The sequence below is a fragment of the Rhamphochromis sp. 'chilingali' genome (genome assembly GCF_963969265.1).
Source record: "Rhamphochromis sp. 'chilingali' genome assembly, chromosome: 20".
NCBI classification, from domain to species: domain Eukaryota; kingdom Metazoa; phylum Chordata; class Actinopteri; order Cichliformes; family Cichlidae; genus Rhamphochromis; species Rhamphochromis sp. 'chilingali'.
Genome location: NC_137947.1, coordinates 13,965,826 through 13,981,020, shown reverse-complemented (window position 1 = coordinate 13,981,020; position 15,195 = coordinate 13,965,826). Strand labels below are relative to the sequence as shown.

Below are 15,195 nucleotides of genomic sequence, written 5' to 3'. Positions count from 1 at the left end.
TAGGCCCACAATTTTTTGACCAGTGACTTTTTAAAATTTTATTTTTGTAGTATTTTTTTCTCTACACCGCAGTGTATTCTAAATTGAAATACAAAGGTTCAGCTTTAATTCAAAGGTGCCCTCTATTTTCAGAATTTCAGTTTTATTTTGAAAAGTAATTGGACAAAATTATTGTTCTGTGACAAATACATAAAAGATCTGGAGTCGATTCAAGATTTTGAAACTTTATTTGGTGGCTTTTCTTTGGAACTGAACAGAAGACCCCAAGAGATGTTAATGGAAGGAGAAGGAGAAATAAACCCACCAGAGAAACAGCAAAAGCTTGTGGCCAAATCAAATCTCAAATTCATCAAATTTTGATGTATTATTACTATATTACTAAAAGAGCAAATGCACTAAAGTGAATGGTTGAGAAAAATACCTTCACAATATCGAACCAAGTCGAGAACACTCTTGAGAAAGCAGGCTTAAAATGATCAAGATCTGCAATCAAGAGACGCCTTCACGAATCGAAATGCAGAGAATTTAGAACAAAGTGCAAACCAGTGAAAGCCAGAACTGGAAAGCCAGATAAGACTTTGCCAGAAAACATCTACAAGAGCCTGCACAGCCCCCCCAAAAATTCTTTGGGCAGATGAAACCAAGATTAACTTGTACCAACATGATAGGCAACAGAAAACCATGGAGAGGAAAAGGCGCACCTCATGATCTGAAGCACACCACATTATCTGTCAAACACGATGGCATGGGCACGTATGGCTGCGGGCGTCACTAGTGTGACTGCTGATAGAAGTAGCGGGATGAATTCTGGAGTGCACAAGGCTACGCTCTCTGCTCAGATTCAGTCAGATGCTGGAAACTGATCTGCTTCACAAATGGATAATGAGCCAAATCGCGCAGCAAAAGCAACCAAAGAGTTTCTGAAGCCAAAGAAATGGAATATTCTTCACCTGATCTCAGTCCAATAAAGCATGCTTTTCAGTTACTGCAGACAAAAATGAAGGCAGAGAGACTTCAATAACATTGTCAATGATTTAAAGTCACCTGTGGTGCTGTACAATGATGAAATTAGATGAAAAAACCTATAGACCTAACTGTATATAAAAAATAAAGGATGCATTCTCTTTGTGTCTCAATATTTCAAGGCCCTCTCACAGGTGAATATGTCTGTGGGTTGTAAGTGGTTGAACTAAAGACATATTTATTTTATTCTCTCCCAACTTGTCAGAGCAGCATGGATTGATTGCCATAAATAAACTCATTGATGAATTTAAAAATACCATTTATGTCATGATTAATAACTCCAATATTTAGATAAAAAGTTTCACTTTGACCTAAGTTGGCCTGAATTTTGTTGTCAATCATATGACACTCAGCAGAATACTGATATACACAGTCGACAACGAGAGGATTTGACATTATAATTTAAGAAATAGGACCAAAGCACCGTGTTCTACATTTTTAATGTCAGGCTTAAGGAAAACAAATAAGAATGTGTAATAAGTATACTTAACACTGAAATTATATTCACCATATTTAAATTTGAATGCTAATTTTATTGGGCATGAACTACTAGCTACACATAGCAATTGGTATGTGTAATGAGTGCTGTGGAGGCAGGGCATAGAGGGGTAAAAGAGCAAATGGCCTAATATGTTACAGCAATCATATTAATTAACACAGTGTTAATAAAAGCAAAGCTTCCCTAAATATTAATTGTCCTCACCAGCTCTGGCACTGAGATGTTGCGCAATGTAGACGAGGATGCCATCAGGTGATAACGGCTGGAACTGCACTTGCAAATCAGTCCTGTGTCTTATACTCATAGGTGGGAATGACATCCAGGAGGAGAGGTTAGCACTGAAGAATGGATCACTGATGGTCACAGCTGAACAGAAAAAAACAATTTAGCAGTTAAAGAATTTAATAGCAAAGGCCTTATTTAAAAATATGAATTTAATAAAAATATAACAGATGCAGGTGAGGGTCACAGCTTCAGTGAGGCAACCTTTCTCACAGTAGACTCCTGCTGTTCCCAGGGGGCACTGGCAGGTATATCCATTCGGCAGAGGGATGCAGGTGGAGCCGTGGGCGCACAAAGGAGGGGGGCTGTGCTCGACATCACACACTGACACGGTCTCGGAACAGAGCGCTCCCTTCCATCCAAATGGGCACTGGCAACTGCAGACGGGCACAGTCAAACACTGTGTTAAAGCTTGTGAACACCGTCTTCCCCTTCTGCAGCATTCACACAGCGAAACCGGTTTTCTGTTTGTTACTAAAGCATAGTCACAATGCATATGGAAATATACATAAAGCACAGCGTTGTTTACTGTATTGTGCTAATTAATAACACCTACATGCGTTATTCATGAGGAGACTCATTAGAAACAATTGGAAAATGAGCCCACGTAGAGTTTAATTTGCACTTACTACACAGATGAGCCGGAATCCACGCACGTCCCGCCGTTCCTGCACTTAACGTGAACGCAAGGGGTGACGCCACACTGACCCACGCTGCGCCCAAAGGCTGGATGACCCGCAGGTTGTCCCAGCGCTTGGAACTTTCCGTCTCTCCTTGTGCGAAAGTGCACATCAAAAATGCACCCTTTGAAAAGAACAAACGCATCGTGAGATAACCTGCGCACAAGTCAGAGGTGCATTTCATTTCATCTTCAGTTTCCTTCTCCGGCCTTTCCCTAATAGGAAATTATAAGATGAAACGCAACACGCTTTACTGTCTTTGTACGGAGATCAAAAGGTATGCATACTAAAATCTGCCCAACACAAACGAAAACACGTCTGACAATGTGTGCACGGTTTGAAATGAGTTTCTTTGATGGGTGTTTATTTCATCATGTGAAGGTTTCACGCTGGGAGACATACACTTAAACCCACAAAACTTTATTAGATGTTAACTCTCAGATTGCAGTTCGTCTAGTTCGCATCCAAGATGCCCGAGTTGGAAGGACTCGAGTCCAATGTTTTCCCACCATGAAATCACGCCATCACGCCTCTCTCTCTCGTCGTATTTGCTTATTGGTTTCATAATTCAGTTTTATCAAGACAATATTTGTTTTGGCCTGCACCTGCAAAGCACAAGGCCTTCTATAAATATAAGGCCTGAACACAGCCCTCGTAGTCATCTGCACATGCAGACTCCCTTCTCTCTGCTGCATTAGTCACTGGCATAAACAGGATGCAGGAGAAATGTCATGCTCATTCATGAATATTCATGGCATGATGCTGTCTGCTTGGCAGACTCGAGTGATGGTTGTGGTGCCGCAAACACAGACCATCAAAAAGCGAAGCAGATTCATAAGGAAGATTATGCGAGATAATTATTTTTGTTTCAGCTGTGCGCGCATCGCTTCTTGTAAAAGAACCTCGAAAGCTGAGGTCTGAAGTCGAGCGAGCCTTCCCGTGTGTGCGGCAAAGTTCTTTTTTCGGGAAACATTTGATTTACAAAACCGGAAAATGATTTTAAAACAACATTTTCTAATGTCCCTGATCTTTGCAAGTCCAAGAATGAAAGGTAATTAAGCTCAAAATCTTTTAGGAAATCTAATAAAAAACATTTCAGCATCAAAGCGGTATGAAATCAGAGTTTTCAAACGCCAGGCTCGATAAACATCCCCATTTCTGTATATTTGATCAACAGCTTAAAATGACTGATTTTTTTTTTTTTTTTTTTTACCCACACAGCCTCTTCTTCCTTCTTTCCACAGGGGAGTGTGGATCTTTTGATAACTGGGAGTGAAGTGCATTATCAGTGTGTTCACTGCCAGCCATCATGATTAGGGCTTGATGAAGGTCACACAGATCTGATTAGGCTCTCATGAGTTCTCATTACATCCTGAGTAGAAAGGTTATGGTTCCACCAGTGTTGCCTGTCTCCGGTAGTGCTTGCCATTACAGGGAACTGTGATAGCCTAATACCGCATGGGCAAACTGATGCTTTATCGCAGCTGATTTGATTTTTGAAGGCTTATTTGCAGAGTAGAAAAATGAATCAGATGATGATGAATAGGCAAACACAAAAAATCGCTCAAGTCCTTAAAAATAAAAAGCTTTTGTTCACCCCAAATGGATCTGCCATGACATTTTATAATAACAAGGTTCACTGCTGTAGTGCAGAGACTGCTGAATATGGTTGTGATGATATTCATAGCTGTTGTCATCGTTATGGTCATGGCAATTTTGCGTCACAGCTCTGCACATTAGCAGGCAATATGAATGCTCTGCAAAAAGCATTCCTACATGAGGTCACCTGAGAGAAAGCATAAATGATGTTGATGATGACAAAGATTATTTGGATAGCACCCTTGTTCAAGTGACTTATCAGCAGAGGAATGGATTTACACACAACACACTGTATTGGGTGCAAAGCAATTACAGGGCGCAGATACAATCAACCTCAAAGCTTTGTTCCGGCCTCATACACAGTCTGAGCCTGTAACTCCCTTTTCATTACACACCTTCCCCTCTGCTTACAAAAAGACAGAGATCCTGGGAGAAACTCCAAGCCACAGTGCTCTTATTCCAGATAGCAACGCTGCGTTCTAATAAAGCCGTAGCAGTCTTACCCTGAAAGCCATGACGGAACCTGGAGCCAAGTGGCAGTAGTTCAGGGGTGTACTCATTATATCCACCTACAAAGAGCTGGTTGAAAACATTGAGGCCCACCAGAGGTCCTGGAGACAATCCTGTCCTGTTACGTTGGCCGTCAACCTGAAACACACGTAGTAGAAATGTCAATATTCAAGACGGCTCACTGTCAGTGAGGGAGCACACTTTCTATAATAATCTGCTAACTCTGCAATAAAAATCTGTGACCTGGGATTCGTAACTGACTGATTCAGCGTATGTCTACTTATTAGGGAGCAGCTACTATACATCCCTGAAACCGCCTCCTTTGAGGCAAGTCGCCAGGGATCTCAGCCCTCGCTGTCTCGATAGTATCTATCCTGCAGCATGCGGATTTTCCCAAAGCATTCAGATAGGTGCAAAAATATATATAAAAATCACTCTTACCCTGATCATTGGACTAAAATTATCTGTCGGTACAAAAAAACCTGATGTTTTTCACGTCTGTATGGCAACATTTATCAGCCCTCACTATGAAAACAAGGCAAGATAAAAACTTACGTGCACAGTAAAAACAGGGCTCACTGAGTGGTTTATCACAGTTACTGTAAATCCCTTCTTCCAGTAAATCTATTATACATTCAATCCCTCAGTTAATCTTTGCATCCACTTTTAATACTCTTTGCATTATCTATTCAGATGTTCGAGAAACCTAATGTGTACAAACGGCAGATAAAGATAAGTCTGATCTACAAAATTAAAAATGAATGAAATAGAATTGACTTTAGCAGAGTCCCATTAAGCGATTTATTTTTCTAATTTCTTAATTGGAAGGACCAAAAGACCAAACGAAGCAATCAGTATTTCAAAAGAAAAATATTTAGAACTTTGTGTATCTTGGTGTTGTTTTGATTCTTTAAATATCTTGTGAGCTCCTCAAACTTACCCTGGGACTAAATGATCATGTGCCTCTAGGCTGGGACGCTCTATTTTATTGAAATGGTTACATGATTTAATTTGAATGTCTCTATACAGTAAGCACACTAGACATATACAGTTACCAAAAGGGACACAGTCATCTTCAAATCACCTTCAGCCATCCTGTTTTCTTAGACCTTCCAAACGTGACGGTGTGGATGTTGATCTGATGGTTCAGTCGATCACTAACGATGGTTGCTATCCCCGATCCGAGGTTGAATCTGTGTACAAGTCTTCCGCTTTTTAATCCCAAAACAAGGAAGTCGTCCCCATCATTGCCTACAAAATATGAAGAAAGTTACCCTCCAACACAGTACACTCAAAATACACAGGCAAAATAAAGTGCTCCACTTTCATTAATACATTTACATACTTTGACTAAACACAATGGTTTTCCTAAATGGATAATTTTATCTTAATAGAGCGAGAACTGAAGAACAGCTATTCCATGACCTCCAAACAAAAGAGTCCAGCTGCTGTGGAGTCACAAAGTAGTTTTCTATTGAGGTGGGACGATGTGTAAAGGCTTTGTTGTCTGTGAAGCTCTTTCAGTACAACTTGTGAGTGATGATCTGTTGTCTGTGTGAGACCTATAATGGATTAGCTGAACGTTTGAGTTGTATGATAAGGAGGATGTTGCAGAAAGTTAGCCAATCTATCTCTGATTGATCTATATTCAAGTCAGATGTCTGGAAAGTAATTCTTGGAGTCAAAATGAACACAGTTTCAGTAAACATAAAAGGATGAAGTTGTGGAAGTCTTGAAAATAATTTTTTTTTAGTGGTCTCATTCCACTGTTTGTCCTGGCGATTAGATTTATAGGGTAAGTTAAAAGTTTTTCTAAGAGGGTCTCGGTTCATGAGAGAACTGCAAATAAAAAGATGCTCCGGGCTTTTTTACGTCTCTCAATGCAGCGAAATTCGTCATTGATTTTAAACGTAAGGTTATGACAGATAGTTGCACGAGAAGACGGAGATAGTCTGAGGTCAAGTGTGTCGTTTCTGCTTTCCACCAGGCAGTGAGGATGATATTTATGGTGAGAAATTTAAAGTAGCTGTGGGTCTTAACTGATTTATCTATGAATAAAATATGTCGAATGATTTTTAAAAAGAGTATTTTCAATATGAAGTCCGGCAGAGCTGGAGTAGTTTCTCCAGTGTTGACTATAATGAACAACAGGCCCAGCGGTGCAGTAATAGGGATCATTGCAAACGTTATATTTTCAGGAAAATTTAAACTTTGATGTTGGAAATGATATAAAAGACAGATGAGTTTAATCAAGCCAACCAGATCTTGTTTAATGATATTTAGTAGTAAGTTTGAAAATATAAACCGGGCTTGTTAAAACTTGGATTTTGAGATTTTTAATGGACTTTAATGGCTGTGTGAAAGAAGCACGGCCAAAGCTGTTAATCAGATAGTGGACTGACAAAGGATGATACATTTGTTATATCCAATATTGCTTTCATCTTTCATTCTGTTTAATGGCTCAGGGAAGCAGTTCTACAAAAAAAAAAGCAAACTTATTTAATACTACTCCTTATATAAAATGATCTAGACGGCCATTTGTTGGTGGTTACAGATGCAGATGTGTATTCATAAGATATGAAAAAGGATGGCCTGGCTTTTCAAATACTCTCGTTTAACATTTTGTTAAAATTTCATATGCCAAGTCAATTAATCAACGCAGCTTAGGTCGACTTCAACTTTGGTATGATCTCTCAGAGAATTTAGGGACACAGGCAAACACATTTTTAATGATTGCAGTACCCCTATTCTTCATTGACACAGTTGATTTGTTCTTCCTCAAAATGGCAGCAAGTTTTTGACAAGTGGGGAAATGTTTGGAGACGTATGCATATAAATTTACTTCTAACTGCCTGGTGACAAACGAAGTGCTCAAGCTGCAGACATGAAACCTGATGCCGAAGGTTCTGGAAGAAGAAGTAAGAAGGGCAGGAGAAGATGATGGTGTTTGATGGCTACGCAGTTTTACTGCTTGGCCTCAAAAATATATTGCACCTTTGAATTTGTAACATTTCAAGAATGCTCTTCAGTTGTTTGAGTCTTTCATCATTCATATTACTCTTATTTTTTGTGCCTCCACCTTGATGGCTCTTAAAAGAAACAAGTGCACAAGACCCATGATCTAGTGTTTCTATTTCATTACCATCATTATTTTTTTATTATTACTTTAATGAAATATGCTGAGAACAAAGGCATAGCTTCCAAATCTGGCTCCACAGAAAGGAGACCCTGCTGACCCCAAAACAGTGCACATTTACACCTAATAGTCCATCTAATTTAATTAGCTGTTTAATTATTTTAAGAAGCTCGGTTCACGTGTTGATTTTAGCCGAGGAATGCTTCTTTTGAAAGTAAAAAACAACAAGCGTTTAGAAATCAACAAAGTGTTGAACTCATTAATTCCTGAAAATCTCATAAGAAAGAAAAATCCTTAGGGAACGGAGGATCTCAAAGACTTGTGGAACTCCATTAGACAGCCATTATCATACACAGCAGGTGACACTAAATTGCACTAGTGTTTCTTTCAAAATCCTCAAATCAGTTTGGAAACTAAAACCAACACAGCAAACTTCTCAAATTGTTTTTTCACTGGAGCTCATAGATAATGTAAACTGCTATCCAAGTGTCAGGATTGTGCTCACCTTGTCCTTTACGTCCAGCAAACAGCATAAGGTTGTCTTTGACGGCAGAGGAACTGTCTGCAAGCGTAAACTTCAGCTTGAATTCGTAGAAGAAACTGAGGCTCGGGATGGAGGAATAAGCCACGAAGGAGGTGTAACCAAACTCATCACTTCCACTGAATCTGGGACGAGTGATATTGACGGCTGCAAATCAAACACATTCAGAACACGCTCGAAAGCTCACATTTGTACTGTACATGCTTATGGATTAGCTGCTGCAGGCTCTGCGGTGCATGTGTGTTCATTTTGTTCAAAGTAAGAAGTCTGATTCATCATTCACCTCAGAGCCTACCAAAAGATGGCACTATTGCCACACAATACAGACCAGGAGTTGGTGAAACGTTTCCTCATCCGTTGCTCAAGCATGATGACCTGTTTTCAAATACTACCACCTTTTCTCATCCTATTGTGTTTTCATTAGTAGCTGTTTAGGAAGGATTCTGCCAAGCAAGCTTAGCATCGTACCCTTTGTTCACAAGGGTATTGCAATAACCCCAACGATATTCAATAACAGTCTCAAGTTTACTTATTCTGAACGCATCGTTGATTCAGTAATGATCCTGCTTGTACTCCATTTCAGCATACCCATCCACTTGATTTTACACAGGGGATTCAATGTGAATTTGCCCATGCTTATTGAAAACTACATGCCGCTACGTGGTTGTTGTTGCAGTGTGGATTCAAACACAAAACTGCTCTTCTTCACTCAAACACCTTGCATATTCTTCTTCAGCCCCAGGAGATGGCTTAGAGGGCTTCAGAGCACCCCTCCGCGACTGCCCTCAGCTCTGTTTGGCTGCTAAATTATTAATAAACCCGCAAATGCTTCTGTTATCATCTCCAGTCTGCTAGAGCTGGTTGTGTTTGTCTATTGCTTCTTGTAGTGTAGTGGCCACCATGTTATAGAGCCAACACCTATTTTTAAACTGTGCTGTTGTTGATTTGATATTAAACATGATGCTTTTCCCCTATAATAACAACTAAACTCTCTTTTTCTTTCCACATCGGCACCCTTAAAATATATATGTTTTAAATGAACTGCTGTGTTTCTATGTGAAATAGTTTATCCCTGTAAATACATAATTTGACCAAAATTTATCATGAAAATGTATTTCCATACTTTGACTGACTTAACATTTGTGCCATTGCTTATGAAAATTGTTCTTTGTGTAAGTGGTGAATATTTCATGATGTTGTATATCTTTAATTAAACAGCTCCTTTTTAATTACTGAGCATCTTATCTTTCGAGACTAAAAGTTCCTTACTGTATAGATCTAATGCACCAAAGTTTCTTTTATTTTGCATATGTTGTTAATTTTGTGTCATCCAAGAGACATAAAACAGAGCTAATTTAAAGAACGCCACATATTTGATATGTTATGAAGGTCCAGAGCCTAGATCTCAGCATTATTAAAGCAGTGTGCAATCACCTTAAATTAGATGAAACAAAAAGGCATCCAACACCCAGAGAAGAGCTCTGATTGGTCTTCACGAAGCCTGGGGGATTATTCCTGAAGACTACTTAAAAAATGACAAGAAAGCTTCTCTAAGAGAGCTCAGGTTGTGTTAGAAGAACAGTGGACATAACTTCCCATTTTCATAGCAAAATATAAAGAAATAAGAGCTGGTTGTTAGAGACCTTTGCACATTACTGTACATCTTATGTTTTCCTGTTACTCATTAATTTCACTAAGCAGTTACTACTACATTAATAGTATATTGGCATACAGTTCCCATTTATAGTTTCCTTTAGCTAACTCTTGTACCTACTGTTGAGTGGAACTGGTGGTTATGGAACATATTATTAACAAAGAAGCTTATGGACTGCCTTCACGAAGTGCATCCATCTGTGGATTATAACACCACATCCTGTCGAATAATATTACATAGCATTTCAACTTTGCTGTGTGTTTGTGTAATACTGTGCACAGGAGCTGCAGAGGAAAAACAGAGTGACGTGCAGCTCTGGATCGTGAAATGAATTCAGACATAAAACTGCATGTATACAGTATGCAGCTCAGCTGAAAAAAAAATATTGATAAATAAATGCTGGGCAAACAACACCTTCTCAGTTTCTATAGAATGAAAGGCTTAGAAAAACTTACACCACTGCTAAACTAAATTGCTAATCGACAATAATGTTGCACTTTGTTCAAAGAGTGAAGCTCTTTAAGATTGATTATATGCAAATGCAAAAAAGACATTAAAATAACTCGTGAAGGTTAAACAAAGTTGTTGAACTCTGCAACATGTAAAGTCTTAGAACTTTTTGAATTTATTTGGCCTTATTTGATTCATTAAGACTTGCATGGCAGGTGAAGAATTTATAATTGTCAGCTGATGACTGCTAGAGCTGATGGTAGCACTCAAAAACCATGAGCTCCTCTAAGCAAGTACTGAGATCTGAAAATGAAGCTAATTGATGCCTACAAAGGAGGGAAAGGCTATAAAAAGATATCACGGCGCTTCAAGCTTGCAATTTCTACTCTATGAAATGTCATTAAGAAGTGGCAGAGGATGGAAGATGTGGAAGTCAAGACAAGATCTGGAAGAGCAAGAAAACTTTCTGATAAAGCTGTGCAATTTGCTATGCTGAAAGACAAAGCAGATCCATGGGATGGGTTAGCTGATGGCGTGCAGTGTGTTGATAAACAGGGTATGCATGGAACAACCTTACCTGTGTCACCATCCCAAAAAGTATTCAACTAAGGTTTGCTGGAAACTGTCAAAAGCTAAAGTTAAAACCTGGCTCCTAAAACCATATAATACCAATAGTATTGTATGGTTGAAGAAAACTGAACCCAATTTGATAAGACGTCGCACTGGAAATGCACTGCTTTAGGGTTGTGTGGCACCCAAATTTTAAATGGATAGAAAAAAATCATTTCAAGTATTGCATGAAAGCAAAAAAAAGAGAAAAAAACAACAACTTAAAAAACCCACCAAAAACCTGACAACAGGATAATGATCCCCCAAAAGGCTGATAATCCAAGCTGAAATAAGAAACACGGACTAAATCTGAAAGGTCCATGACCTGCACATGCCCTGAACATCTGTAGTCAGAGCTGCGTGTGCAAAAAAACCCCCAGGAAGTGTCCGTGAACTAGAAGTGAACTTCCAGAAAGAGTCAAGAAGACGAAAGTAACACTAAAATTTCATGAAATCGTTTTTTCCCCCTTTTTTGGCACAGTTCAAACATAACAAAATATGTCATTTCACCAATTTGACACATAAAATTATAAAGATGAAACAGCATTTAGCTGTATAATTACCAGACAAGACTAGTGTAAGACACACACTATAGCTAAGTGTGGAGTAAAATATATAAATCTGTATCTGTAAGAACATGTGCTATACTGACAGTATCATATACTGAAAATGCGGTACATCATTTTCCATGTTTTATTTCTATCAATTCCAATCATGAATCTTTAACAGGAGGTATTCCAACTTGTGTACAAAGGTACAACATTAATATTTCTGAGTGAAGGCATCTTCAATACGCATGAATGTTTCATGAACTTGATTCTGGAGGCATTTCAGCTTTGCTTCCTAGTCTTGCCTTTCCTCCATTTCCTGGTTGTTCAGACCACCTGATGGGAACTGAACCAAAGAACTGAAAATATGACATTAAGAAAACAAATACAAACCATATTGTTACTGTTTCATCTGTCCTAATAGACACAATAGAAGGACAAAAATAAATAAAAGACGGCCCTGCTGCCGTGCTATCACGGCTGGTATTTTGCTAAGGGCACCACGTTAGGAAACAAGCTCCAAAGTAGCAAGTAGTCCTGGAAGGCAGGAGACCTTAGGAGTGATCAGTTTGTCTCTGATCTTGTCTGATGTTATCAGGATTAAAATTCAAATGTCAGCCATATACTTAGTGTGAAACTGGAAGGTTAAATTTCTGTGTTTGGCATGTGGGTGCTGAGATTCTGACAGGGGCTGTGGCATGGCTGAGCGACTTATATGCCAAGCACCCTGCTGCCACCACAGCCAGTTTAGTCAAGCAAAACCTTTTGTTTCTGAGAACCATGACCTGTGAAGCCCTCTTCTTTATGGCATTACTTTTTGGAAAACAGTCACATAAAATAATACAGAAACCATCATAGAATAGAAAGATAATTGTATGAAATTAAAAAAAAAAATCTATTTAATCTTTTCTAGGTATCTCATTTTTCTAAAACATTTGACTGAAATCAAAAACATTTTTAAACCACGTTAGCTGTCATGGACAGTGAAAGACAAGGATGCAGTTTACTCAGTTTATAGGTTTAGTCATTCATTTTGGGATATGTTAAGTATCATTTGTAAATCCATCATGCTATATTTCAAAATTAAGGATTTAGTGGTATGTCACTGCATGCTCATTGGCTAAAGACTCGTGAATCACAACTTGGTAGCCAGTGATAACTGAATATAATTTGTAGTTTGTGTTGCACATCTGTAGTAAAGAATAACTTAGTTATTGATATGGCACAATGCTACGTGACCTACACTAAGTAACCTTTGTGGATTTAAACACCTCCAACATAACAGCGACCGCCACCAATCAGAGACGTTGCTCTTTCAATTTAGGATTGTGGGTAGAGTTTACATCTTTAATGAATGTAAAAAAGAAAGAATTGGGTGCACAAGTTTGAATTTATGTAGGATTTTCTCTAAAACATACAAGATTAAACTTAAATATATACATACAACACCACTAATATGTGGTTCAATGTTCCTCAGCAAGCTGCATCTTGACCAGAAACATTTGATAGCTTCTGGCACAAGACTGCCTGGATATTTAACCACTCTTCTTGGCAGAATTGGTGGAGTTCATTTAAATAGTTTGGTTTCCTGGCACAGACCTGGCTTTTTAAGGGTTGTCCAGAAATTTTCACTTGTGTGAGGTTAATGTTAGCCTGATTTATCTATTCAAAAAAACAGTTTTGATGTGTGTTTGTGATCATTGTTCTGTTGGAACATCCAACTTTGTCAACTGTCTATTTGTTGATCTGAGGTGAAGTTGAAGAATTTGTGCAATGTCCCAGAACCATAGGCAGCAAAATAGCCCCGGCGCATGATGCTACCACAACCATGCTTGACAGCCGGTACAGTATTCTTAGGTTTGAATGCATCACCTTTACTTCTCCAAACAATCTTTGTCTCATCAGATCATAAAACCTTTGTCCAGAAAGCATGTGGCTTTTCGATTTTGGAGCAGCAGCTTCTTTCTTGCTTTGAGTCAATGGTGATGTAAAACTTAGTTCACTGTGGACAGTGACACTGGTGTTCCAGGAGTTTCCAGTTGATTCCTGAGTTGTTCCTGAACATCCTAATCAAATTTCTCTCATTTTAAGGTGACAATCTGGCTCTTCTTCCAAACATTGGCAAAGCATCAACACATCTGAATAACTTGTACAATTGTTTGAAGTGATGATATTTGAATTTGCATTCCAGAAATGGCTCCAAGAGACCTTCCCAGCTTTTGTAAATCTACAATTCTCCTTAGATCTTCAGTAAGTTCTTGAATTTTCACATTATTTTGAGTATTTGAGTGAGTGCTCTCAAACAAATCTGACCTGTAGTCAATCATGATCACTAACGAGAAGTTAATAAACCTGCCTTGTCAATTTAAAAGACACTGCAGAACCTTCAGCACCTCTTGTTAAAAGATTTAAGTAAACATTTTATATATTTGTGTCGCTATAAGGATTGTTTTGATCGCTGAATCATACAAAGCTACTCTAGTATAGTCTGAGAATAAAAATAGGAAGTTAGAAATTTGCATGATAGTTCTCAATTAAGTGTCAGCAACATTTGCAAATAGTACCAAACACAAAAGTTATTGTAGTAAACTGCTTATAACCCTTACATTTAAAACACTACTAATGCAGAGGAGCAGCCTGACATAAGAAAAAAATATATATGTGAGACAGTGCTGAAACGACAGCTGTTGGGAAATAAGATCTTATAAACTTGAAATAGGCTAAAATATTCAAACAAGTAGCCACAACTTTTGTCCTGATTATCTGACTCCATGGATGGAGGAAGATTTTTTTGCTTTTTCAGCAAAATTTGATTTCATTAATCGTTTTATTTAACAACAGACGCTGATTCTACCAAATGCTCAAGGCTCTAATTCACTACATGTCTGCAGATCACTCTCTTAATGAAGCTGCTACATCTGCCCTGCATTGTTCCGTGTGTAGCTGCTCTGTGAATCACTTACTTTGGTCACACAGCAGACCCTGTCTTCCATAGGGACACAGACAAACGGCCTCTAATGGTGACTTCGGGATGCATGTGGCTCCGTGACTGCAGGGGTTGCGCTCACAGGAGGTGAGCTGGCACAGCCGTCCGGTGTATAATGGGGGGCACTCGCAGAACCAATCCTCAGCATCACTAAATGTACAGACAAGCACGTACAACATATAAGAAGTGGAGTGAAGCTGAAACTACGCACACTGAAATGCATAATTTCAAAAGAGCATGCAATCCATGAGATGTCGGCTATACACTTAGTGACAGTGGTGGAGAAAAATATAAATCCCAAAGGTTTGGATGTGTGAATCATAGAAGTAGCTGCAGGAAGCCAGCATCATTAGCGTACAACATCACATGTACGCTAACCAAAAACAAAACAAAACAGAATTTTTTGGCATGTCAAAAAACCTAAAACCAGATTTTTCTGTCTAATTTCCACCATTAAATTGTGTACTTTCTCTCTTGGCAAGAAGCAGAGGGTGACCTAGCATGCAAAGTGATATCCAGACAGGGACTTTATAGGATGCTCGAAGATGTGCAAAGGTATAAAATCAGACAGAGGAAGCATTGGTGGGGTTTCAAATCTATAAATTAATAATGTGTTTTGAGCAGTGCTGCAGAATATATTTTGCTCCTTGAGAAAATGGCTTCTAGAAATGAAATATT

General features: G+C 38.7%; 1 protein-coding gene across 1 annotated transcript in view; it reads right to left on the bottom strand.

Annotated features, from left to right (window-relative positions):
- The window catches only part of eys (eyes shut homolog), a 182,577-nt gene that overhangs the window by 2,986 nt on the left and 164,396 nt on the right, over positions 1 to 15,195 (bottom strand). The window contains exons 42-48 of the mRNA XM_080868851.1: positions 14,495 to 14,667; positions 8,235 to 8,417; positions 5,678 to 5,844; positions 4,587 to 4,731; positions 2,434 to 2,608; positions 2,009 to 2,181; positions 1,727 to 1,888 (exon numbers count right to left, since the gene is read on the bottom strand). Of these exons, the coding sequence (XP_080724977.1) occupies positions 1,727 to 1,888; positions 2,009 to 2,181; positions 2,434 to 2,608; positions 4,587 to 4,731; positions 5,678 to 5,844; positions 8,235 to 8,417; positions 14,495 to 14,667 (1,178 nt within the window). The remainder of the gene's footprint in view (positions 1 to 1,726; positions 1,889 to 2,008; positions 2,182 to 2,433; positions 2,609 to 4,586; positions 4,732 to 5,677; positions 5,845 to 8,234; positions 8,418 to 14,494; positions 14,668 to 15,195) is intronic.